The sequence below is a fragment of the Pongo pygmaeus genome, chromosome 11 (assembly GCF_028885625.2).
Source record: "Pongo pygmaeus isolate AG05252 chromosome 11, NHGRI_mPonPyg2-v2.0_pri, whole genome shotgun sequence".
Taxonomy (NCBI): domain Eukaryota; kingdom Metazoa; phylum Chordata; class Mammalia; order Primates; family Hominidae; genus Pongo; species Pongo pygmaeus.
The window spans coordinates 67,725,673-67,752,834 of NC_072384.2; the positions used below are offsets into that span (position 1 = coordinate 67,725,673).

At 39.9% G+C, this 27,162-nt stretch overlaps 1 protein-coding gene across 1 annotated transcript in view; it reads right to left on the reverse strand.

The window, feature by feature from the left end:
• Nucleotides 1-27,162, reverse strand: part of STK39 (serine/threonine kinase 39) — a 300,737-nt gene that overhangs the window by 205,526 nt on the left and 68,049 nt on the right. The window contains exons 3-5 of the mRNA XM_054477384.2: nucleotides 14,204-14,312; nucleotides 10,639-10,780; nucleotides 8,795-8,850 (exon numbers count right to left, since the gene is read on the reverse strand). Coding sequence (XP_054333359.1) covers nucleotides 8,795-8,850; nucleotides 10,639-10,780; nucleotides 14,204-14,312 — 307 coding nt within the window. The remainder of the gene's footprint in view (nucleotides 1-8,794; nucleotides 8,851-10,638; nucleotides 10,781-14,203; nucleotides 14,313-27,162) is intronic.

Here is a 27,162-nt window from a genome sequence, read left to right on the forward strand (position 1 = left end):
TCCTATGACAGAAGATTAAAATAACACAACTCCAGTTGCCACAAGTATTTAAGGAAACAATGCACACCATTTTTTCACAAAGTTTTCAGAAGGATTAGTTGAATCTTCAAAGAATCTGCAGATTTCCAAATCTGAGATAAAAGAAAACCTCACACTGAAAACTCCTAACATTAAAGAGTCACTAAACTATTGCTCAATATTCTTTTAATCTAAATTTACTATATAGTCAGATGTTTATTAATTCATTTGACAACTATTTGCCAAGATCTTACTAAGTGCCACTTCCAGTTCTAAGTACTGGGACTGTAGACCAGAAACCCCTGCTCTCACAGAGCTGACTTTTAAGTTGGGGCAGGGGTAAGGGGGAGAGGTAAATACAGATAAAAGCAAAATTACAAAATATAATACAAAGTAGTAGTTCTCTGACTTCAGCCTGCTTCAGAACCCTTAGAGGGCTTCTTAAAACACAGATTGCTGGGCCCTACCTCTCGAGTTTCCGATTCAGAAGGTCTAGGGTAGGAGAGCACAAGAGTTTGCATTTTTATCAAGTTTATGCTGCTGCTGCTGCTCTAGGAGCACACCTTGAGAGAGCCACTGACAGAGAGTACGCTGATGTGTACAATAAAGAAAATAGAGCAGGGCAGGGAATACAAAATATGGGGCGGGGGGGGGTTTACAATATGAGGCCTGGAAGTCTCACTGATGTGACACTTGAGCCAAGATCTGAAGGAGGTAAGGAAAAGAGTATTCCAGAAAGAAGGAATGGCCCATGCAAAGATCCCGAGGCAGCAGCATGCAAGGTAAGGAGGCCGATTTGACTGAAAAGGAAGATGTAAGAGTTGAAATCAATGACATAATGAGGGGCCAGATCGTGTAAGGCCTCACGAGCCACCTCAAGGATTTTGACTTTCACTCTGAAATGGCAAGGGGTTGGAGGGTTTTGAGGAAAGGCATAATACAAGTCAACTTACTTTAACAGCATTACTCCAGATGCCATGTAGAGAACAGACCACAGAGGGGCAAAGGCAGAAGAAAAGGTCCTTTTAGGAGACCACCATAATAATCCAAACAAGAACTGATGGGTCTGTGGACCAGGATGACAGCAGGGAGCTGATGAAATATGGTCAACCATAGGATTTACTAACATATTGGACAGGATGTAGGGTCCAAGAGAAAGACAAGGATCGAGGAATATCAAGATTTCTGGCCCATTCAATAGAAGAATGGTTCTCCCACTAAAAGAACTGGGAAAGACTGTGAGAAGCACAGTTCAGGAGCACAGGAGTCATAGAGTTCTCTATTGAAGTTATCCACTTGTTAGAGTTGAAAGGAAATTTGAGAGCCTAAGCACATCATTTTACAGGCGATACAAACTATGGCCAGCAAAGGGTAAGGACAGTAAGTTAATGACCACGGGGGGCCTAGACTGGCTACTGTGTCCTCAAGTGTACTACATACAATCAAGTGTTAAATCATATTCCATAGAATGTAAACACAGGTTAACACTATTTAAATGTCCTAAAAATCTGTATCAACATATGATACATGCAGTAACTTATAAGATGTTATTGACCAAAACCTATTCCTATTTATGATACATATTTAAAATTTATCCCCATTACAACCTATTCAACTAGTCCTAATGTGGATAACTTAAGTTACCCAGGTATAGGCATTCCCTTCACACTTAACACATTTTTAAAATTTATATAGTTGACTGTTTACTGTGTCACCTAAACTATAAACTCCATGAAAGCAGACACAATGTCTCCATTGCTTACCACTGTGTCAGTTCAGAGGACTGTGCCTAGAACATAGCAAATGCTCAATAAATACCTGTCAACTAACCACTGCGGATACACCGAAACCAAACACCTAATGTTTACCTTTTCCCCAATAGAAGGAGCAGGCTATACAAATGGAGGTTCTGGGAAAAAGAAAAATAAACGAAAAAATAAGCAAAGGACCGAACTGCTGCGCTTTCAAGTCTAAAAACCCTTATTTTAGGCAGACCTCCGTAGCTTTTGGTAATATATGAAATTTAATTTAATAATGAATTGCAGGCCCTTACAGGAAGGAAAAAAGAGAGGGAAGGAGGGAGACTGAGTCCCATCTGCCTCATGGCCCCCTAGACACTCTTCTGTGAAGCTCAACCCTGTCCCCCCTGCAGCTAAACGTGCACAGCTGAGCAAAAATTCCAGCAGGGGAGTAGAGCAAAGTTGTTCTCCTCCACCGGGTTCACCCAGTAACATTTCCTTAAGCTGTTGCTCAAACAACTGCTAGCAGCTGCTAAAGCATGAGAAGCTGCTTATAATCTCCCCAAGTATTTCTCACTGATGGTGTGCAGCTGGAACGAAAAACTCAGTTTCCAGAACTGACTACATTCTTGGTTCATTCTAGAGCTTTCATCAAATGTTACCATTTGTCGAGACACCAAAAATCAGGGAGACACATTAATTTACTGTCCTTATTCACTTATGCCAAAAAAAATTCATGTATGAGAATTTTGTCGTAATTCATCAAACCATAATTCACATAGTTATAAACTGTTCCTGAAACTCAAAACAAATATTTTGGTTCACTATAAAGCACTTGAAACCCCCCCAACAGATTTTAATTTTCATGTGTATTCTATTTTGAGTATAAACAGTGCCTCTTCATTCATGTTCTCTGCTTCACTCTTCCTTAACTTTATCATCTCATGGCTTGCTGACTAGGGCAGTGCTTGTCCAAAATCAGAAGTGATATTCCTCATTAAAAACTATTTTCAGCCTTTAAAATATGCAGTAGTATACATACCTAAATATTTAAAATATTTCTGCCTCCCTCCCTGCTAAGCTGATACATTCTTACTCATTTGAACTCTCAGCTATGCCTTACATCTGTTCCCTTTGCCACCGACAGGCACGTGTACTTGCATAACCTACTGCTGAGACAGGGTGTCTCGCGTGCCTCTAGGCGGAGTGCACTGACCCAAAGTTCAGGAACACCTGCCATGTTTCAGGTACTATCTGGGATACTGCGATGAACAACAGAGTTCCAGTCTGAAGGCAAGATGGGAAAGAGGCCCAATTTCAGTGCTGTGTCATAGGCTAGCTAGAGTATGGCCAGAACCCTTGCAAACCACAGGGTGAGGTGCTTAACCCGGTGCATGTGGGCATGGTGGAGGAAATGATCATGAAAGGTTTCTCAAGGAAAGAATTCTTCATGAATAAGTCATGAAAAGAAGTTACTCAGGTAAGAAAGGAGAACCCTGAAGAAGAAGCTATAAGCATTTCAAGTCACAGCAGAAAGCACTTGCAGACATGACCAGAAAAACAGGCAGGTCCCTCATCTGCCATTAGTAGGAAGCTGGAGCTTTATTCCATCAACAATGCTTTATTCCATCAACAATGCTTATAAACTTTATGCAAGAGGAAGACACAGTCAGATCTACACTGCAGATTCTTCACTCTGGTGATACTGAGGAAACTGATGGGAAAAAGAGAAGAGCAAAACAACATGACAGGAGGTCAGATGGAGTGCCTAAGGCCTCGCGCCTCCCTAGCCACTGTGAGCTTACCACACCCTAAGTAATTAGAGGACACCATCCCAATTTCAATACGAAAGCAATGAGTTAGCAAATTCTAAAATAAAATGTGTTTTAACTCCTTTAATGCTGTAGTATATTCTCATTACACAAACGTGCAAAATGAGGCACAGAGAAGCTAAAGCTATAACTTGGTTACACAGCTAGAAGGAGCAATGCCAGGATTGAACTATGGCTGTCTGGTGTCAGAGCCCATGCTCTGGGCCAAGGTGCTCATAAATGTGATGACATCATTTCCTGATTGGATGCCTCCGGGGCTTTCGGCGCTTTCCCACACTAATCACAAGCTGACTCCAGGGCTGCTCGGGTGCCTTGCTCAAAGCAGCTGCCTCTCTTCCCTACAACACAAAAAATAACTCTTCAACCCATACCCTCCCCATCAAAGTGCACTTTATGAGGGCCAAAGAGCACAGAAGGAAAATGAAAGAACCTAGCAGCTATGGGTGTATAAACTCAACCACCTTGCACATCTTCCTCTAGCTCCTTATGGATAACGTCTAAATGACAGAAGCAAGTTAAGTTTCATTGCATGTTTTCCTAGCACTTTTAGTCATGGGGTTTTCAGTGTTCAAGATGCAGACTTAAACTGAAGATGTATTCAAGGCTGATAAGGATATAATCTCCCTCCCAGTAAATAAGAGATGCTACCCAAAGTTCTACCAATGTACCTTGGACAGTGAAAAACACAGGGCATAAGCTTGATTTGAATGGATGCACATACATGAGGCAGTTTGGTGGTAACTTTCTAGAGTTCCAGGCTGCTTTCGCTCAGTACCAGTTTTTATTTCTGTTATGTAAAACCAGGGAAGGGAAATTCACATTCATACACATAAGCACTGTCTTTGTGTATTGGGCCTACTATAACAAAATACCTTAGACTGGGTGACTTAAAAACAACAAAATCTTACTTATCACAGTTCTGCAGGCTGGGAAGTCCAAGATCACGGCATCAGCAGATTCACTATCTAGTAAGAACCTGCCTTTTTGTTTATAGATGGTGCCTTCTGTTTGTGTCCTCACATGGTAGAAGGGCACGGCAGCTCTCTGGGGCCTCTTTATAAAGGCACTGGCCCCACTCATGAGGGTTTAGGCCTCACGATCTTATTACCTCCCAAAGGCCCCACCTCCTAACACCATCACATTGGTGATTAGGGTTCAACATATGAATTTGGAGGGCACACAAAATTCAAACCATAGCACACACACACCTAAAAGGCAAACGTAAGTGAAAATGAGCATGAGATCTACCTTACATAATGTAGTAGTAAGCTTCTACAAAGTTCTTTATAAATCAAAGGTGTCAAAATCAACATTTTTATAGAACATCAAGAGTAGCCACCATTTTTTTTAAATCTTAGATTTAAAAGATTAGCAGAAACCACCCCAAAGTGATCTGTTTCATATGAATTTGTTTGCTCAAAATAGTGTCTCTCATTAATTCTGGACAAACAGGCTTAGTCATTTGCCAAAGCACTAAGCTCTTCCTGACAATACGACAGGGCATCAAATTGGAAGATAAAATGCTATGCCGTGGGAAGAACATGACTTTCAAGTGGCCACTCCCCCTTCTATCACACAGTGCAGCAAAACCTATTACATTTTCCAAGGCATCCAAGTTGATTATCAGGAAGTTACACACATTGGACCTCTAAGCATAGAAGGTACAGTAAGAAGGAAAGCATTTTCTCTTAAACCCTGAGTAGGCAGTCCTCAGGTTCTAACTCACTACATCAAATCTGAAGTTTTCCAGCCTGAAAAGAGTGTGGTGTCCTTATTGAGCTTAATTCTATACCAAATAACGCTTAGATGGCTGCTTCTCCTATCCCCTGAAACCTTACCAGGGACACCCCTGTGTTTCAACCTGAAGGAGCAAGGAGGAAGAAGGTGCTGAATATGTTCCCTGGCCCAAAGAGGAATCGATTTATGCAGAGACACAGAAGAGCTAGTGATCGCTGTGGTATAGTCCATCTGAAAGTGAGGTCATTTAAATCCAGATTTAAGATCCTCCTCCTGGAAATCCCACATATGTGAGTTGACAGTTTCTAGAGTCAGACTGTCCAAACCCAAAGCATGGATACACCGCTTATTCTACGTGTGACCTGGGCAACTGACTTCCCCACTGTAACTTAGTTTCTCCTATGTAAAATGGATGCAATAGTACCTTCCGCATGGAGTTGTGCTGAGGACTGAATGAGACTCAAAGCATTCAGAATTCAAAACCTAGCCTGACACACAGGAAGCACTCAAGACACGTTAGTTCCTGATTTTATACCCACGTTCAATAGAAATGTACATTCTTCCCAGAGAATTTGGACTGTGTTAAACAGAACCAGGCTCATTATCCTATCCACCACACTTCTAGTTGCATAATAAAGTGAGGGTTTCTCATGGTCTAAATCAGGCCCTTTAATCTTCTGTTTTCTGATAAAAAGTTCTGAAAAAGGGAATTTATACATATGTAAAAGTGAGTGTTTCCCCTAAAAAAAAACAAAAATCATTATGTTTTCTATTAGAATAGCAAAAATGCCCTTTCTTAAAAACAGTGCACACAATAATACTCTCAAGGTGGGCAATGTATATTACACTCAAAGAAATAAATGCAAACTTAACTTCTCCCCTGCTTAACTTTTATTTCAAACTACAGGGCCTCAGAGGCATAAAGATACAAAGGGAAAAGAGCAAAAACAGACTGGGTAAAAACAATGTATTATTTGTCCAGGTAGCAACAAAAAGGGACCGTCTCACCCCTGCCGTTGCTGAGTCTCCACATTCCACCCTTCCCCCCGACCTCGCCTGTTTCACCCACCAACAAGGATGCCAGTAAAAGACCCAGAGACTCCTGGTCCTCATTTTTGTTCAGGCAGCAACCAAGTACCTCACCAAGAAAGTCAATCTCCTATAAAATGAGGACAGCAGTAACATCTACCTTTCCAAGGAGATATTAAAAATGCTTTAAGGCAATAACTTTATATTATAGTGAACACTTTAAAAATTCAAACTTTAAATACTGTATTAGTTGGATGTTATGATCAGGTCAGTGAATACAGGAGAAATTAAATGTGAATTCTAGAAAGCGATAGTTCCAGAGATGCAGAAGATGTACATTTAGGTGCCTGTCAAGCAGCCACCATACATCTGGGAAATGGCCATTCCAGTTTGTGTTATTACACAAGCATGAAGTTGCATACTCAAAAAGATACCAAGGAAGCCCCGGATGGCTGGAACACAAAGTCCTCAGCACATGCCAGGCACAGAAAAGGCACAGCCCTCTCTACACATCAATTCACTTAATTCCCACACCTACCCTGTGCAGGGGCTTCCTGCCTGAGCCCTTCTGAACTCAGCAGCCAGCACAGTGCAGGCACGTACTGGGTCACAACAGACTCCTCGGCAGTGAGGAAAAACCCAAAGGCCTGTGATGGAAGGAAAAAGCCAGGAAATCTTACCTCGGGGATTCTTACTGGGAAAAAGAAAAGGACAATGTGTTCCAGAAGGCTCAGGGAGAGGCTCAGATCATTAATCTGACAAGAATAATGGGATGAGATGACTGGCAGAGGACCAAGTAACAGAATAAGGCAGGGGCTGACCAGCCTTCACATTTCAAAGGCAGTTCACTGCTATTTTGACCCTTTTAGTGAGAAATCATCATTTCATCATAAAACAGAAAATTAGTTGTACTTCCTTATCATCTTAGAGCAAGACTAATGGCAAGTTAGCTTCCAAATTCCATAATTAATAAGTATTACCTTTTGATAAGTCATAAACTCTCCTCAGAGCTGAAGCTCTTGCAGGACAATTTGAGGGTCATATGATGTCCAGTCAGTGCAAGGGAGTATCATTGTGATCCTGTTAGTCGTAGTAACAGAAGTAATAGTAGTAATAGTAGCAACAGTAGTAGCAGCAGCAGCCATGGTAGAACAGCAGTTATTGATATTTACTGCTTGCCTATTACGTGTCGGCCACTGTTAAGATCACTGGACCTTGATTTCATGAAAGAAGATGAAGTAGTTTATATTTTTACCCCTCTTTAAGGAAACTGAGTCTTAAGAAGGTTTGGTAACTTGCCCGAGGTGGTACAGCTACTAAGTGGTGGCCTCAGAATTTTGATCAAGTCCGCTGACACCAGAGCCTGCACTCTGAACAACTAGACTGCTTGGGGCTGGACAGTGTGAAATTTTTGCCCACAGATGTTTCTCAGCTGTTACTTGTTTAACTGAAGTACTTTTTCAAACTGTCCCTAGCCTATGGGATAAGGTCCACTCACGAGGACAAGATATGCACACACAAAGCACTAACTCAGATGGCTCAAGAACAAAATCAGCATCCACGATGAGGAGAAGCACCAGAGTTGGAGGGCTGGGGGTGGGGGGCAGCAGATGAATCAAGAATTGCCAAAGATTGATAATTATTGAAACCAGGTGATGGGTACAAGTGGGCTCATCTTACTCTTCTCTGCAATGACAGGGTCAGCCCAGTACAGGGAATGACTGTCTAGCCAAAAACTGCTAAGAACACCCCCTCAAGAAACCATGAAAGCTAAAAGGATTGCTGAGACAGACTTTCAACGACACGGGTAAAGCAAGAGTTGATATGGGCGTGGCTACATTCTATCCCAGGCCTTTAAGGTTACTCTAGGGCCAATAACAAAATAGAGGCTTTGAACACGAAAGGTGCTCACCTGATATTGCGTGTTCATGTAAAAGACATTCATTGCATCCCCAGCCTACCAGCTTTGTCAAGAATAGCCGTGTTGGGTCAGAGTTACGAACAAAATAAGGCCCAGATTTTTAATGTTCACAATTCTTTCAGATACCTCTTAAGAAATAAATTAGTTTTTAACTGACGTGTGTGATGTTTTAAATTTTCAAACCCATCGAAAAACGTTTTTACAAGTGCATTTCTTGAAGTTATATGAGTATTACCATTATAAAATGTGCAAGGTAGAAAACATAATAAAATTGAAAATAAAATTATTCTTTATCAAAAAGCTATGTACTAAAATGGCATTTTTCACAGGATGATCTAATGACTTATCAAAACAATAAGGAAAACATGTTATCCTTCGGACCCAAACATTCTGTAAATATCATTCTGAAAAGAGATTACATGCATTTATTCATTTCTCAGGAATGACTGAGTCTACATTCCTTGAAACTGTAACGCTTCTGTAATCAAGTAAAAAATTTTTCTATTTATCAGCTTTACCTGCTATTTGTACTGAACCATCCTCACCCAGAAGAATATTACCAGCTTTCAAATCCCTATTAGAAAAAAAACAATAGAAAATAAATTGTAGGGTACAGACTTTATAGTGTATTGATTCTCTCAGGAAGATTTTAAAACATATCATACAATGTAGCTCTTTGACATAATAATTTCATAAATATTAAGATTATATCACAGATTTTAAAAGTTATAAGGATAGGCTGGGCACAGTGGCTCGCGCCTGTAATCCCAGCACTTTGGGAGGCCAAGGTGGGTGGAGCACCTGAGGTCAGGAGTTCGAGACCAGCCTGGCCAACATGGTGAAACCCCATCTCTACTAAAAATACAAAAATTAGTTGGGCCTGGTGGCAGGTGCCTGTAATCCCAGCTACTTGGGAGGCTGAGGCAGAAGAATCACTTGAACCTGGGAGGTGGAGGTTGCAGTGAGCCAAGACCGTGCCACTGCACTCCAGCCTGGGCAACAAGAGTGAAACTTGGTCTCAAAAAAAAAAAAAAAAAAAAAGGTATAAGGATCCACCCGTCATTTTATAGTTGACTCGTGGGGGAGAGTTAGGATTTTAGAAAGAAATATTTTCTATGAAATAATTATCCAAATTTAATTAAATCATCAGTAAGCAGACTCTCTATTTTATGCTTCAGAGTTAGACACTGCCCATAAACTCACACTACTGTCATTCTATCAAGTATTAAAGCCCAGTCTATGTAAAGCTCTTCTACTTCCACTTAAATTTGGGGTACAATTCCAACTTAATTCTCTTTCTGAAAAATGAACTTCTCTCTGGTGAGAGACTGATTATAAATACTAATTATAATAATAGATATTATATTTCTTTACCATATAAAACCTGTGTAATCTTAGTACTTTGAAAAATGACAATTTGCAATTTATAAGTTTGATTTCTAAAGTAACTTTTTTCTAATTATTGAAAAATATAGGCCAGCCACAGTGGCTCAAGCCTGTAATCCTAGCACTTTGGGAGGCCAAGACGGGCAGATCACCTGGGATCAAGAGTGTCATTCCAGTCTGGCCAACATGGTGAAACCCCATCTCTATTAAAAATACAAAAATTAGCCAGGCATGGTGGTGCATGCCTGTAATCCCAGCTACTCGGGAGGCTGAGACAGGAGAATTGCTTGAACTCGGGAGGCAGAGGTTGCAGTGAGCTGAGATCACACCATTGCACTCCAGCCTGGGCAACAGAGCAAGACTCTGTCTCAAAAAAAAGAAAAATATAGTAGAAATAATTAAATATAAATTTCAGGGTAGGAGAATTACATTATTAGTATTACTGGTAAATGGCTATTTACTTGCAATAATTCCTAAGAGCCCAAGTAGCACTCACTCACTTGAAACATCAAGCACTCATATTCTATGTGATTTGACTATGTAAAGAATTAACATTTTATGTCACAAAAGAAGATGAGTGCCTCTTCCTTCCCTCTCACCACCACATCAAAAATAATTCATATAGTACAATGTTTGGATAGTCTTGCTTGTATTAGAAAGACAGAGATGCTGTCTAGTTCAACTAGTATAATTCAAGAGTAGTTATTAAAACTGATTTTTTTAAATGAGTCCATGTAGTCCTTTTTAGATTCCACTCTTATTTCAGTGAAAGCAACTGAAGCAATCCCAAGGATACCAATATAATTCATCAAAATTTATTCTCTTATTTCTTTCTTAAGTACTTTTTTCCCATCTATTTAGCCTAAGTTAAAGTAATGTCAATACCTGCCTGCAACATGTGTTTCCTTAACATTCTTTACAAACTAGGGCTGCAGATATGAACATCTGAATTTAAACATCTCTGCAGAGGTCATACCTGTGAATCTGACCATTTCTGTGTAGATAGTCTAAGCCTTCCAAAACCTCTTTAAGAATTGTTGCTATTATTGCCTCTTCCAGAACTCCATTCTTGTGTTCTCCTCGGTTGACAATGTATTTTATGATATCCAACATTGAACCTAAGTAGACAAACAGAAGAATTAAAACATAAGCACCTTCATCACCTTTTCAGAACAAGACTCCATTATGTATAAAATTTAATGGAAACATCAAAATGTGGGCTTTGTTTATTTAATGCAAATATTCCCAAGGCAAACAAACAATCGAATGGGAGCCCCATGACCAAAAACACTAAATCCAAGTTTGCAAGAGCACTTTCAGTGTGAATTTAATGAGAAGGATTCTGGGTCAGGGACCAGAAGGCTGTTCATGGTCATTCCAGGGTTGGTTCCTTTTCCCTAGAAATACTGGTTACAGTATTTCTCACAAAAATTCCTAAGAGCAACCCTCCAAAGAGGGTGCAAAAAGTCTGAACTGACAAAGAAAGGATTATGAGGCCAGGAGAAAAGGCAGAAGTGAACTGCTGAGAGAAAAAAAAACACACTCTTTGAGGACCTAAATCACAGTGGGGAGGAGGAAAGAAGTATGTTGTTTCTAGACCTCTGCTTATAACCGGAAGATTCCTTCCTATGACACTATATGATCTTGATTTTCTTTCCTTCTTTTTCTTTTTTTATTTGAGACAGAGTCTGCCTCTGTCATGTAAGCTGGAGTGCAGTGGAGCAATCACAGCTCACTGCAGCCTCAACTTCCCAGGCTCAAGCGATCCTCCCACCTCAGCCTCCCAAGTAGCTGGGACTACAAGTACATGCCACCACGTCTGGCTAATTTTTGTATTTTTTGTAGAGATGGGGTCTTACCATGTTGCCCATGCTGGTCTTGAACTTCTGGGCTTAAGTGATCTGCCCACCTTGGCCTCCCAAAGTGCTGGGCTTATAGGCATAAGCCACTGAGCCTGGCTGGTCTTTATTTCATTTACCTGATATATTTGAGGCACTAACAGTTACAATAAACAAACAAATACCTAGTACTTTGTTACCATATACAGATTAGTATCCTTGGCACTGTGAATTCATGTTTCAACACATATTAATTAGTCTTCCAAAACCCTGGGTCAGTTTTAAAAGCCAAAACTACCTGGGGGTTTGACATTTCTGAAGAGTTAACAAACGGCTTACCTCAGGACCTGAATTTGGCTCTAGGCTCTTTATAATTAACTAAGAGGATTGAGCTTCGCCATCAGATATAGCTGCCTGCCCCTCATTAAGAGATTCAATGTAATGAAATAGAAGAAAACAAATGCATATTCTTCCCCAGAGGAAAAAAAAAACTCTGTTTATTTGTTGACTCTCAGATTTTTGTGTCATTTAAAAAATGGTAATTCCAAAAACATTTTCTTTTTATTGTATAAGGATATACCATACCAGGCATGCATGCATTTCTGTCCTGCTAAAAGAAAAATGAACAAGAGTCCACGTCTGCCCACATCCTTACCTGTGGAAACCTGTTTAAAACCTGTTCTTACCTAAAGCCCAGAGAGGCTAAATTGGACTCTTAAAAAGACAAAGAAATTTTCTGTCAGATCCTCCTCAGAAAACAGAAGATTCTCAGCTTCATAAAAGCAAAAGGTAAAATCTACCGCTTGAGCAGAGCATTTGGGACTATTCAGGGTCTCAAGTTACCAGAATTTCTCATTTCCTCAGAGTTGGTGGAACCCCACAAAAAGAGAATGGCTTAAGATCCTCTTGTTGGCAAAGCGCAAGTTCCTCTGCTGAATAAAGGGGCAGTCCCAGCACTCAACACTGCAGTCCAGCTCTGGCAGGCTTCCTTTTTCCTTTTTTCTTTTTAATTAAAAACTGAAGTAGGCACTCAAGGAAACAATGACTAATAAGACTGAGGAAGACTGAAAACAGAACAGAACTTAAGCTCTCCAGGGCTCCCCACCGAGACCTACACAAGCAGACCCAAGCCAATTACAATGCCTTCGTCATCTCATTTTTGGGCTTCTGCTTGATCCAAGAGAGTTTCTTTTTTAAAAAAGGAAAACATTAAGACACCTCCCTTGACATCTGCAGATTAAAATAGGCTCTATCATATAAATTCTGCTATGCTAGTTTTGGGTTGTCCAGGCACAGCAAAATGTTCTCCTCTGATCCTAAACCATACTTCATGTCTCAGAAAGATACACAGAGAATCAAGCCCTCGAAAGAGAACACACCAGAGATGTGGGTATGCTGGGTGTTCCCAAGGAAATCACTTGGGCTTTCTAAGCTTCAGTGCCCATGTCTGCAAAACGAAGGTGTAAATACTTGCAGCACAGCATACAAATTTTTAAGTCAACAGATGTTAGAGTCACAAATTCCAGCACCAACATTTACTATGTGTGTGACCTTGGGCAAGTTGCTAAACTCCCTTGAAATTTGGTGTAATTTCTGAAAAACAGGGATGGTGACACAGGCCATTCAGGGATACTGTGAAGATTAAATGTGATAAGGTCAGTAAATTGCCTTGGACAGGATCTAGCCACAGAGTAAGTGTTCAAAAAAGGCAACGGTTATCATTATCATTCCCTCTCTGATAGTGATGTTAGAAGATTAAAAGAAATAAAATACAGGATGTGAAAGCACCTTGTAAATTAAATTGTCAATGGCTTGCATCACTGCAGGGATCTGAAGCTAGACAGAGGAAGTGACTTTCCCTTCCCAAATGCAACAATAGGATGAGAATAGTGCCATTTCTGATCAACACTGCAAGTGAATATGTAGCACACAGTTCTCCCCTTGTCAACTGAAACCACATTTAGTGAGCACCTACTGGGCGCCAAGTTCAATGAATTCAAAGTGCATTAGACAATCTTCACGAAGTCCACAACCTAAATATGCACTGTCCAATACTGGAGCCATACAAGGTGATTTAAATGTAAGTTAATTAAAATTGAATACTCAGTCCCTCAGTCACACTAGCCACATGTCAAGTGCTTAAGAGTCACATGTGATTAGTAAAAAGTAAATAGCAGCACCTCAGAACATTTCCATCATCACAGAACATTCTGATAAATGGCACTGAGATAATTCAGCAAACTGCAATATGTTAAGGACCTGAACAATGTTAAAAAGAAAGGACTCAAGGAGAAAGGACTGGCTAACTTTTTTGAAGAGTAAGCGGTGACTGTGGAGAGGATGTGACCTTTTAGGCCTGACAACATGGAAAACAAAGGAGAGACGCAAGGCTGAGAAAGAGGACAGGTCAGGGGCAAAGGCATGAGAGCACAAAATACATTCCGGGGGCTGCCTCTCAACCTAGAAGGTCGGGCATTTCATACCTGGAGAAGAGGACATACATATTCTCGGAAGTTAAGCAAAATTATGAAAAGCTTTGAAGGTCAATGTGAAGCAATCTGGACATTATCCTCTAGGCAATGAGAAACCAAACAAACTTTCAAACACAGGAGAGAAAGGATTCAATCTAAAGTCTTCTCCAATATGCTCGTTCCAACAAAAGGAGAGAAAACAAGCAAACAAGTAACAACAAAATCCACTTACCTCCACTTAGTAATTTCATGACCAGCCAAAGTTCATCTTTGACCACAAAAGAGGTGTAATAGGTCACTACGTTGGGATGGCTGCACTGACTCATGGCTTGAATTTCTTTCTATAAAAAGAGCAAAACATGACATAGTACCATGGGGTGAAAGGTGGCAAGCAAAACACAAGTGAATCACAGTTGACTACCTGGGTAACTTTCCTACTCGAAAGCCTACCTGAGGGGCTGCCTAAGCCATTACTTCAAAGAATGTATATAAGGACCAACTCTCTCACCCACATTATCAACTCAGATTAGAAAGTTCTCTACAGGAGACCACAGAGCTCTGTGGGCAAGCCACCAGACACAGGAACTTCAGATCACTGTTATCACCCAGATGACCCCCCAACTCTGCCAGCAGAGAGCCCTGCCACATAGGACTAAGAGCCTCATACCTGAACTGAAGGCTTGACAGGGAGATAAAAGACTGGGTGAGTTACTAGGACACCTGCATCCTGGTGCCAGCCTGAACTCTGGTGGATCTTAGCTCCTCCCTCATCCAAAAAACGACAACAAAACTGTCTCTGTTTCTCAGGACTGCTGTGATGGTAAATGAGAAAATACATTTGAAAATGCTACAGTATTATTTCCCAGCTATCTGCCATAGTAGATATTCCATTAACTAAAAAAAGGAGGTGGCAGGGAAGACAGCGGCAGGCGAAGTAAAATAAGCTTGGGAAAGATCAGATACTGTATCTCATTCTAAAAGAATCACAGGGAATATTAGTACTGTCAAAGGCTCTGAGAAGTCCTGCAGTAGATAAACTGCCATAGTTTAATCCATATTAACAAAGCAGGAAAAGAATGTTTTGTGGGTCACATCTTGGAAACACTGCTATAGAGAATAAAATGTATTTTATTCTTTGTTGTTTTATATAAAGACATAAAACAACAAAACTGGGAAATAAAACAAATGGAAACTTTCAATAAACCACATTTTTCTGGAATATTCAGTTTCATACTGATTTCAGTTTGTCATTTTAAGTTATTGTCGGATGACTCCCATAAAAGCTTCAGTCTAATGTAACTCTCAATCAAAGGTACCAGACCAGTGTAACTCACTTTCAAGGTGCTATAAAAAGGACAAGAATAACCTAAATGATCAAAGAAACCTCATTTTTGCCATTATGTATTGATGAAAGAAGAGTACATTTATGCATCCTATGAATATATTCAATAATAATGAGCTTCGCGTTAACTCAAAGTTACCCAAGAAGAACATCTCAATTTGGACGTTATCTTTGCTTGTCCAGTACTGCCTAATCCTCATACTACTAAAAACATCCTATATATCCGACAACTTGGCCAAAATTCTGTAACATGTAACACTCATACGTTCCTTAATATATATGTTTATTTAAAGTGCTTTTGGCTGGGCCCAGCGGCTCACACATGTAATCCCAACACTTTGGGAGGCCGCAGCAGGCGGATCACCCGAGGTCAGGAGTTCAATACCAGCCTGGCCAACATGAGGAAACATTGTCTCTACAAAAAAATTAGCTGAGTGTGGCGGTGTGTGCCTGTAGTCCCAGTGACTGAGGAAGCTGAGGAACAAGAATCACTCGAACCCGGGAGGTTGTAGTGAGCTGAGATCGTGCCACTGGACTCCAGCCTGAGTGACAAAGCAAGATTCTGTCTCAAAAAAAATTAAAAAATAATAAAAATGAAGTGCTTTTAACCAAAGATAAACTCCTTAGAAACTACTCATTTTTCTTTTTTCTTCTCAGTATATAACAATGTTTTTCCTTCATCATTCCCCTCATCCATTTGACTGATTACAGGTTTTCTAAATCTGACAATTTTCAATTCAGCAACTCTTATCCTTTGAATAAGATCTGAAACCTGAGGTTCAGTTTCCATCTGTTTCCGGTATTAGGTTCTGATGCCATAAGACACTTCTGAAGGAGAAATGGAACACTGCCCTGGCCACTCCTATTTCAAGTCAATAGCATCTGCTCAGTGGGGGGATGGCCCACATTGAAGGTCTGTAGCATTAGGTAGGGTCCAGTTTAAACAGATGCCTAGTGTTCAAAGAAATGAGAACAATGTCTCTTAAATGCAGCTGCATTCTAAATGTAAGTGAATGCTTTTCTAGTGCTGTAACTCCAAACTTTTAAATAATTTATCAAAATGCACAAAACAACTAATGGTCATACAAAAGGAAATTCTTTTACATTGAAGGCAAGGTTGAGACAGTCTAGAAAAACACACTTTTTAGCCCTTTGCATTTAGATGGCCAGTATCACTTCCCACCCAGAGTATCAGGTTCTCTGACTTTGCAGTGAGCGTGTGTGTGTGTGTGTGTGTGTGTGTGTGTGTGTGTGTGTGTGTGTAACTCCTTTAGAAAACCTGTAGAACCTATAGATATAACTTAGCAAATTCTATTCGTTCAAAACTCTGAGTCTTAGAGACACCATCTGGACATTAAAAGGTTCCGGAATTTAAATGAGTGAGGGATGAGGGGTCACAGATACTGCCATACCAACACAACCACAGGAGCAGTATAAGGACAGGTAAAAGAAGGGGCAGGGGGCCCGAGAGTGGCTTTCCATCAGTTTGATCACTCAACCTCACATTCTTCTTCCATGCAGCTGAGCCGTCCCTCTTCACTTCTTGGCTAGGGGGTCCATGTCCCCAACTCCTGCACCACCCATTGTCCTGCACAGCAGCTTTTCCACAAGCATTAATGCTTAAGGACATGATGAAACTTGCCTTAGGGAGAAACACCTGTCGCTCTGTCTTGGGATATGACCTGTGCTATCACTGATCCCCAGGATAAGTAATATTTCCACACAGAAGAAAGTTAAAAACCTGAAAACTAGAAATCTTTCCACAAAACTATCCCCTCCATTCTTTTCAAAACAATGATGGGTGTTATTTGAATGCTCCCTTGGTAACAATCTATCAGTTAAATTATCTAAGCTTCTCCTAATGCCCTAACCTCATTCATATGGTTAGGAAAAGACATTCATTACCAAACATATTTGTTTGTCCCTATCCCTAAAAATGGCAAAACTATTGCCTAAAGATGAACAACTTGAAAATATAAAAACGTTTTAGCTGATTCTTTTGACAGAATGAATGGGTTCTAACATCCTATTCTCTTAATTAGGTCACAACCCAAGGCAGAAGCGTGAGTTAAAGCGGTGCTTCCCTAATTTGGATGGACATGCAGACGACCTCAGCAATTTGCTAAGATGCAGATTCCCATTCAGAAGGGCTGCAGTGCAGCCTGAGAATCTGCATTTCTAGCAGGCTTCCATGTGATGCTGATGCTGTGGGCCCAGAAACCAGACTTTGAGTGGCACAGTGGTAGACTGAGCTTTGAAAGAAGGCAGAGAGGAAGGTTGGGGGATGTGAGAGGAGGGACACAGATGACTGCAACGAAGCCGACAGTGTCAAAAGTGCCCAGCAGTGGGTCTGGCCGACAGTACTGCCTGGCTGAGTCTAACTGGAGGAGAGTCTACTGGAGGAGAGGGGTAAGAAGCAAAGCTGGAAATAAGGGAGACTGTTTTACTAAAGTGGTGTGAATTTCACAAGGACAGAAAAGGGTAAAAACTTCATTGAGATTTAAAAAAGAAACGCAAGCCAACAAACAAAAAAAAATCCCACAAGGTCAAAGATGGGAGAAATTACACAACTCTGAAATCCAGGCAACACATTTGCCAAAAATATAGTCAAGGAATTGAACACAGTGGCTCCCTTGGAAACCTAGGAAATGAGACTTAGACATGTCACAAGCACCAAACCAAGCTATGGCACAGTAGTTAATCATCTCTGAGGCTGGCAGAGCTGTTCACACAGCTCCATCTGAAATGTATCACAAGTGAAATTTCATAAGAGTGGGAAGACCAACCTTAAAATGGGGTAGCATGGAAGATCCCCTATCCATCTGCTAGAACTGAAGTGGCAGCCACAGCAGCACCCCTCTACAGGGAGCCATGTGCAAGAAAGACATATCAAAGAAGGACACCCACACACTGCTGTTATGTCAGCCCTGCAAAATTTGCCAAACCAGACATTACGTGCGGCATGCTAGGTGTGGTGAGGAATACAAAATATTTAAAGTATCCTACCCTACAAATATGAGGAGTTGGGAGGAAAAAAACTTCCTCTTCCCCCAAAAAATAACAGAACTGGAAAAAAAAATGGGAAAAAAAAACTTAATTTTTTTTTTTAGACAATCTCATTCTGTTGTCCAGGCTGGAGTGCAATGGCACAATCATAGCTCACAGAAGCTTCAACCTTCCTGGCTCGAGCAATCTGCACACCTCAAGCCTCCTGAGTAGCAGGGGTGATGGGCACATGCTATCACATCCAGCTAATTTTTAAAAATTTTTTGTGGAGACAGGGTCTCACTGTGTTGCCCAGGCTGGTCTCGAGCTCCCGGGCTCAAGCAATCCTCCTCCTTGGTCTCCCAAAGTGCTGAAATTACAGCTGTGAGCCACTGTACCCTGCCATAACTAAATATAATAAGAGATTTTCTCATATTGCTATATGGCCTTTCATTTCCGCCCCCCCCCCACACACACACAGAAACCATTATTTCTCCTACAAATAGTACTGAGGCCAATCAGGAACTGTGATTAGCAAGAATCTGATCCTCCAGGATCTACTACAGAAGGGCCACACTCTGTTACAGCTGGCTTGGAAGCTTGGCCCTGCCATTTACTGGCTTGATTACCTAGGCAGGTTATCCAACATCTTTGAGCCTCAGTTTCCTTTTCTGTAAAAGGAGATTACTACTATCTACATGAGATTATTGTGAGGTAGGGGAAATGAGATGTATAAAACTCCTTGCAGAATGCCTAGCACGTAACACAAATGTTCAAAGTTAATTCAGTCTGTTCAATGTCTCAGTTTCTTCTTTGCGTGTGAGCATCGCCCTAATCTCAAGTGTCCCAATTCCTGACTAAGCCTCAAAGGCACAGAGACAGACCATGGCAGCAGCCCTCACTTTTTCCAATAGAAATGTCACAGGACACATCTGTTGGCCCCACTGGCTCAAGGAGTTTGCTGTAATGCATGGATAGGTCATTTGGTCATGAATTTTTAACCTCTACATTGTCCCAACCCATGTTTTTCCTAATTCGCCCTGTATTTAATTTATAACACCTTGTCATACTTCATGTATCCTGGTAAACTGCCTCAAACTCTTTCGGAATAAGTTATCTAAATAGATATTTACGCAAAGGGTTCAGAACAAAGAGAAATAGTACAAGTTTAAAGATATAAGAATTAGGAAAAAGTTAAAACCTGATTTCTTTTGTTCCTAAGACCGTGAGATTCATAAAACACTAAAAGGATAGAGATTTTGTTACTGAAAGGGAAGAGTTTAAATGATTCTGAATTCAAAATATTAAACTATACTTAACCAAATTTGCGTATTTTACAACTTATGTAAATCCTAAATAAATTCTTTATCTGATAATGATGGCAAAATATCCTACTCAAGTACTTAGTTAAGAAATCAAACCTACTCAAGCTCCAAAATTGTATGCAGTTAAATCTGAGGAGATACTTCTAACTGTATTACAAAGCAAAGGATTGCAACCTTGGCTGCATATTGAAATCACCTGGGGAGCTTTGAAAAATACCCACGCCTGAGTCCCGGCCCCAGGGAGGCTGCTGTAAATTGGTTTAGGAGACCGCCTGGGAATGAAAATTTTCAGAAGCTCCTAGGTGGTTCTAATGTGCAGCCAAAGCTTAGAACCCCTACTTGCGAGCTAAGTGCTGAAATGTATTTTTCTTTCAATGAAATGGCGAGAGAAACATGTAGCTCCCAGGCACATTTCCCCACTGCAATGTAATCTACAAAGGATATCTATATATGATGTACAAATATTATCAAATAAAACATCTACTTCCAAATGCAAGAGACGACCAAATACATCTGTAAAATGTATGCAATACCCTCGAAACATTTAAAGAATTCTTTAAATGGTATAGGAGTAATCTTGTTAAATAAAAACACTTTTCAGAAAGTCATTCTCCAGCATGCACTTCTTTTAGCAGCATTATGAAAGGTAACCTAATCAATATTCACAAATAACCAAATACTGTAAAGTAGCAGGTTTAACCAAAAACAAATTTCAGTGATTTCAAACGTCAACCAAGGCACAGAAGAACAGGATTAACAAGGTCTTAGAGCAATGTATTTTTCTGGACTGTCATTTTCAATCATGAAAACGTCATTGTGAATTTTTTTATTTTTATTTATATTTATTTATTTATTTATTCATTTTGAGATGGAGTTTTGCTCTTGTCGCCCAGGCTAGAGTGCAATGGTGCAATCTCGGCTCACTGCAACCTCTGCCTCCCGGGTTCAAGCGATTCTCCTGCCTCAGCCTCCTGAGCAGCTGGAATTACAGGTGTGTGCCACCTAATTTTTGTAGTTTTAGTAGAGACAGGGTTTCACCATTTTGGCCAGGCTGGTCTTGAACTCCTGACCTCAGGTGATCCACCTGCCTCAGCCTCCCAAAGTGCTGGGATTACAGGCGTGAGCGCACCGCACCCAGTCATGAATTTTTTTAATTGTAAAAAATGATATACCATTTATACAGCAAACTCTTGCCTCCTTTATAAGAAAAGTACCAGCAGAGAAAAACCTATTCAAGGAAGTCAAACATTTTGTCTTGTACCACTTACAAACCAATCAACGAATGTCCTTTGCCACTTAACTTTACAATTATTTTCATGTGATTCGGTATCTGAGTTTAACCAAGTATAGTCCCATGGAAGGCAGGTTTACAAATGGGAACTAGGTATTTTGAAGAAAGAGAAACATTTTTAAGAAATCAGGAAAAGGGAAGCATAAATTTTGTGATAGCCTTAATTGGTGTTTGTAGAGCAGTTTTTAAAACTAGGGAGGAGCAGATATAAAAGTGTAAAGTGTCAGGGCAATTGGAGGTCTGGAAAATCTCTCAGAAGTAGCAGAGAAATTCCGATGGGCAAACATCTACTTGCTAACGGAACAGAATGAATATCCCAAGGCCTACTTGCTTCGTTATAATGTCATGAAATTGGGTGCTCTGCAAAAACGGTCTTAAAAAACTAAACAAATTTGCTTGGAAATGAAGAAGCCACATGTATAGTTATTTTTTTCAAATGAAACAAGGGGGAGAAAGCAAAAAATACAGTAGTGATATTGAAATACTATATGAAAACTCAATAGGAAGGTGCCATTTTCTTTTACAGTTAGCTAAAAAAGTTATTCAACAAACAATAGTGATGTCTTTTGGGCTCTAAAAGTGCTGAGGGTGCCACAGTGGAATCAGAATCAGACTCAGGTATGAACAACTGCTTTTTGACCATGAAATTGTGACTGGGAATACAGAAAAAATTCAAGTTGAAGATGTCATTAAAAACAGAAATAGATGGCCGGCCTGGCAGCATGCACCTGTAACGACAACTACTCAACAAGCTGAGGTGGAAGGATCACTTGAGCCCAGGAGTTCGAGGGCAGCCTAGGCAACATAGCAAGTCTCCATCTCTTAAAAAGCAAAAACAAAAACAAAAAAACACAAAAAACCAGAAACAGAAACAGGAAGAACTTTTCTTGTCAGCCAAATTGTACTGCTGGAAACCTGGAGGCAAACTTTTACCACGGCTGCTGTATTTGAGTTCACTACCACACAGTGACAACGTAGGGTGTAATGTGTCTTCTTTTTGTGGTATCCCCTGTGGCACCCTGGATACTGTGTGCCATCTGGGGTTCTGCCAGGGAACAACCCTCCTGCAAAAGCAGCACAGACTCCTCTTAATACTCTTCAACCTTCCTCCTGAGGATTCCACAGCCCTTCTTTTTCAGCAACAGCTTAATTAATTATGGAAATAACCAAACCAAAATAAGAATGACAGTAACATAGGAAAGAACTAAAGCATTTGTCTCAACCTAAGCAACATTTTCCTGAAGTCTAGGAGGACGGCAAAAGTGGGGTATTAAAAAAGTGAGATGTAACTAAAATTATATTCAATCTGGGCATGTTTTCCCCATTTTCTCCTACTCTGAAAATAAGTGTGTGCTGGGTCCCTGTTACTGAAAACATATAAGCCCAAAAACATAAGTGTTTTTGCAATGTTAATTTTTTCTTACTTTTTGAAAAAATAGCATGAGATGTTAGACATTTTAACGAGCTATTTCTAACAAATGTAGAAAACACTTAAAAGTAAATCAATTAGTAAATTTAATTAGTATCCAAATAAGCTACATAACTTTTAAATTTGATGTTCCAAAAATAAAAGTTGTTTTCTCCAACCAAATTATACATGTTCCTAAGCTAATATAACTTTAGTGCTCTAAAAATGTTAGTTTTGCATATACAGTATAGTATTTATTCTCTAATTCCTTAAGAATGTTTTTGTGCTTTCAAAATATCCAAAAATTTTCTATTTCCAATCCTGCCCTCATTTGGACTATACCTGGATAAACATAACCACCAAATTATGTGAAAATAGTTACAAAGTTAAGTTGCAAGAGACAGATAATAGTACAAAATTTAATGGCCGAGGCTGGGCGCAGTGGCTCACGTCTGTAATCCCAGCACTTTGGGAGGCTGAGGCGGCAGATCACGAGGTCAGGAGATTGAGACCATCCTGGCTAACATGGTGAAACCCTGTCTCTACTAAAAATACAAAAAATTAGCTGGGCGTGGTGGCGCATGCCTGTAATCCCAGCTACTCGGGAGGCTGAGGCAGGAGAATGGCATGAACCTGGGAGATGGAGCTTGCAGTGAGCCGAGATGGTGCCACTGCACTCCAGCCTAGGTGACAGAGCGAGACTCCGTCTCAAAAAAAAAAAAAAAAAAAAAATTTAATGGCCGAGACTTGAAATGCTCAAAATAGTACTACAAATTATATTAAAATAATTACAAAACCAAGTGGCAAGAGACAGATGACAGAACAAAACTTAATGGAAACCTGAAATGCTCAAAACAGTACTATATTCAGTGAAGTAGGCTTGCATGTTAATGCTATATCCTTAATATAAAAAACTCTACAACAAACAGCTAAATGCAATTTGTTACCACACATGATGAAGACTGAGCTGGGATATGAATTATTAATTTACTAATTAGAAAATTCTTAACTTCAAAAAGAATGGAAACATACTTTCGTAGATGCAATAAAGAAAACACACATATACAAAATTATGCTGTTTTAGGGCCAACTTAAAAAGATGGAAGTTTTTTAATCACTATCTTTCTAGAATAAACAAGATTTGCAAAAGTATTAACATAATTCCATAAATTTGCTAAAACACTGCAAACAAGGTCTTGAGAGTTTTCCCCCCCCCTTAAACTTCAATTAAAAGGAAGAGAAAAAAAAAAAACTTCTGACTGGAGGAACTGCTCAGAGGTCACCAAATCTTTTAATTTAAAAAGGAAGAGAGCAACCTGCATCAGATAATGGTTAGGGATAACAGTTCTTCTCAAATGATCATCAAGCCATGAAGATATCTAGAGCTTTATTCTCCAATACCCACAAATCATAGCTAACTCATTTTTCTAAGGAGAGGGAGGGAGACGAGGAGAGGAGGAGAGGAAAGAGGAGAGGAGGAGAGGAAGGGGAGGAGAGGAGGAGAGGAAGGGGGAGAGAAAGGAGAAACAATAAAACAACACTACAGCAGAAAGCAAAAGGAGGGCAGTGGCTTTGTTCTGAGGAAAAAGTTCTTGATTTTATCTATAAATATTGTCAGTGAGATAGACCAAAATCCCTAGAGAAAGATGAGACAGGAAGAAAAAAGCAGATGCCAGTTGAAGACTATTGAATGACAGAGAAACTCTTTCATTATGTTCACAGGAGAAAAAATGATAAATTGTGTACCCAAATCTATGAATTTACAGTAGATTTCTGCTATCATACCGTAATGGTAAAGTGACTTGACTCTATCCTAAATTATCACGCATGATTTGCTAGCAATTAGTATTTTTATTTAAGTGGATTGAAAAGGGGGTTTTGTTAATATACTTTTAAATACATAGAGTCATAGCACTTGGGTAATAAAAATAAAATTTTGCCAGAATTTCTCATCACACAAATAAGGACCAGTGGTGAAACTGATTTTTCCAGAATGAGCAGTTCTGCAGGGGAGTCAAGTAAAGAAAGCAAGTCCCCTGACCCAGGGAGTTCCTTTCCTTTTATCACGAGGATCAACATTCATCACTTTTTTATAACCAGTGTTTTCTTGAAATGACTTTGTTCACATAAGGAATTCACATATGGAAATTATGGAATGAGCATTCCATAATTTCATAATGTAATCACTTAATTATTTCTTTCATTTTTTTAATGACACAAATGCTTTGCCTGGTCCCTGGGCCGTGATTTCTCCTATGACTCTCTTGCCCCTGAGAATTAAACTTTAAATTTTGATGGCACTGATGTATGTGTAGGAATGAGTAATGATGTATGTGTAGGAATGAGGCTGAATTTTCTGTGAATGGGTACCAAAGGCAGACTAGAAATATGAGAACTTGAGGCAATAGGAAAAAATTGAAAGGGATCTATTTAAAGTCGAAAAGTCATACAGTCAAGTAAGGTGATGAACCAAAATGTTCATCAATCCCTGGATAAAGTAGAGTAACCTGAACATCACAAAAAGTGGGGTTAGGGTAAATAGAAGGAAGGACTGTTATATTTATGGAGTTCATTTTGTCACCTGGTGATAGAGGCTGAAAAGACACATGACTTCAAGAAAAAGCACTCATGTGATGGATTTTAAGGGAAGTCAGGAGTGCCCCAGGGGAGCATCCCTAGCCTTTGAGGTTGGCCACAAACCAGAGAACCAAGGTCTCGCAGGAAACCTCAAGGCCATCTTCACACAGAATATACTAGTCTGCAAGACAACGGGTCAGACCCATTGAACAAATCTGAAACTCCTATCGGAAAGCAGGAACTCCCTCAAGGGAATACATATTAGACAAAAGTAAACTGTCTAGTCATCTGCTAAACCATTTCCGGGCAAATAAAGACAAAAGGTCCAGAAAAACATCCCTTAGTTCAAAAATCTCACCAACCCAAAACAAAAATGAAGAGACTCATTCACTAGTCCATGGTCTCCCCCAAAAATAGGAATCCATTCTGTTTTCCCATCACCGAAGTCAGTTCCTAGCATCTAATGGTGTTTGATAATTCTGGTGTTAACAAGTTCTGCTCTAAAACTATAAGTGTCTCCTAGAGAGCATTAAAATAGTTATAATTAGTCATTTATACCACCAATGGGCTTGACAAATATGGAGTTAACAACAAATGTGGGGTTAACAAATTTCAGAAATTATCAAAGCATCTATGTTGGCGCAATAAGGAATACAGAACAAACCAGACCATATCCTTGGCTCCTGGAAAACTGAACACTACGATCATTATACCTTCAGAGATCAGAATACAGTTAAAAGGCCAAACTCCAAAACATACATGAAAATTCAAAAGAATAAATAAAAAAGGATTAGATTAATTGCTATTCATATCATACCAAGAAAAACATTTATTTGGGAGTGTTCTAATCTAATTGCTGTTAAACTAAAATGAATTTTTAGTGGGCATAAAGCCTTGTACTCTCATATACACACCCAAAAGTCATCCTTTTGATGGGCTTAAGCATAATACAGAAACTCAGTAAGTATTTACCAAATAAATAAATAAATGTCTATTTGATCTGTAACTAACTTATCTTTACAGAATATTACAGTACTCATTTCAACAGTATAAATCTGAATCATCAATTATTTAGCACCAATGATCTCATCTAACACTTCTTTTCCTCTCCTCATTCACAGAGAAGCTGACACTGTAATTAGCACTTCCCTTCAGAAATGATGACCGCTTAACTCCTTCTTCAGCAAACCCTGGATCCAGCTCCATGACCTACAGGAAACTCAACTGACAGCCCCTACCACATAAAGAAGTAGAGTTCTTGCCCAGTTGTCTAAAACTGTTGTGTGCCATCACTTCTGACCTGTGTGTATAAATCCCCCTTTATTATGGGACAAAGGGAGTGGGGACAGGACGAGGATAGGTAGTCAGTGGGGGCTGAGCTGGGAGTGAGGGTCAGGAGGTGATAGTTTCATCAAGGGAGAAACATGTCCCAGTAGCCAACAAATAGTTGATAATTGTGATTTCTATGACATAACACTCTCACAAGAAAAGATCCCAGTGGCCATTGTTTCTTCTAGGAACAATGGTTTCCAGTTAACACATGGCACAGTCTGTGAGATGATGCAGTGCACTGACCTATATATAATACACACTCATGGAATTAAAGGATTGTTAGGATACCGGATGTCCAAACACTGCCAAAATGTGAGCCCTCTGAAATAATAAAAGTGCAAGCAACAGCAGTACGAGACATTGAAAAGATGACAGCAACTGTGCTCCACACGATCTCATGTGTGCCAATAACTGGGCCACAGAAGCCTGGCAAATCAGGCAGGCTATACTCTGTAAATTCTATTTATTTTTGTTTGAAAAGGACCTGGGAGTTGTACATCCTAAAGAACCATAGCCATTTCCCCCCTCTCTAAATATATCAACACACCAAAAGGTCAAAGGTTCAAGGGTAAGGAAAGATCAAAGCAATAAATCAATATAAAATGAAAAATAAATAATGCAAATATATTATACTCTATTGCAACACGGGCATTAAGGAAAGAAAATAAGAATGAGAAAATAAATTAACTCCTAATAAGCAAACTCATAAATCCAAAGACCTCAGACGAATGGAGCAAAGCACAAAGCCACAAAAGCACCATTCCTTAGACAGACAGCTCTACCTGAGTTACAAGTAGCTCCAAATGACACTGCTATGCTTACTGGTTCCAGGAAAACAAAGGAAAGAAACCGGAATGACCACCCTCCCTGCTGACCTCCACCCAGACGCTTACACAGTTACCATCACTGGACACTGTGGAGGAAATGCCAG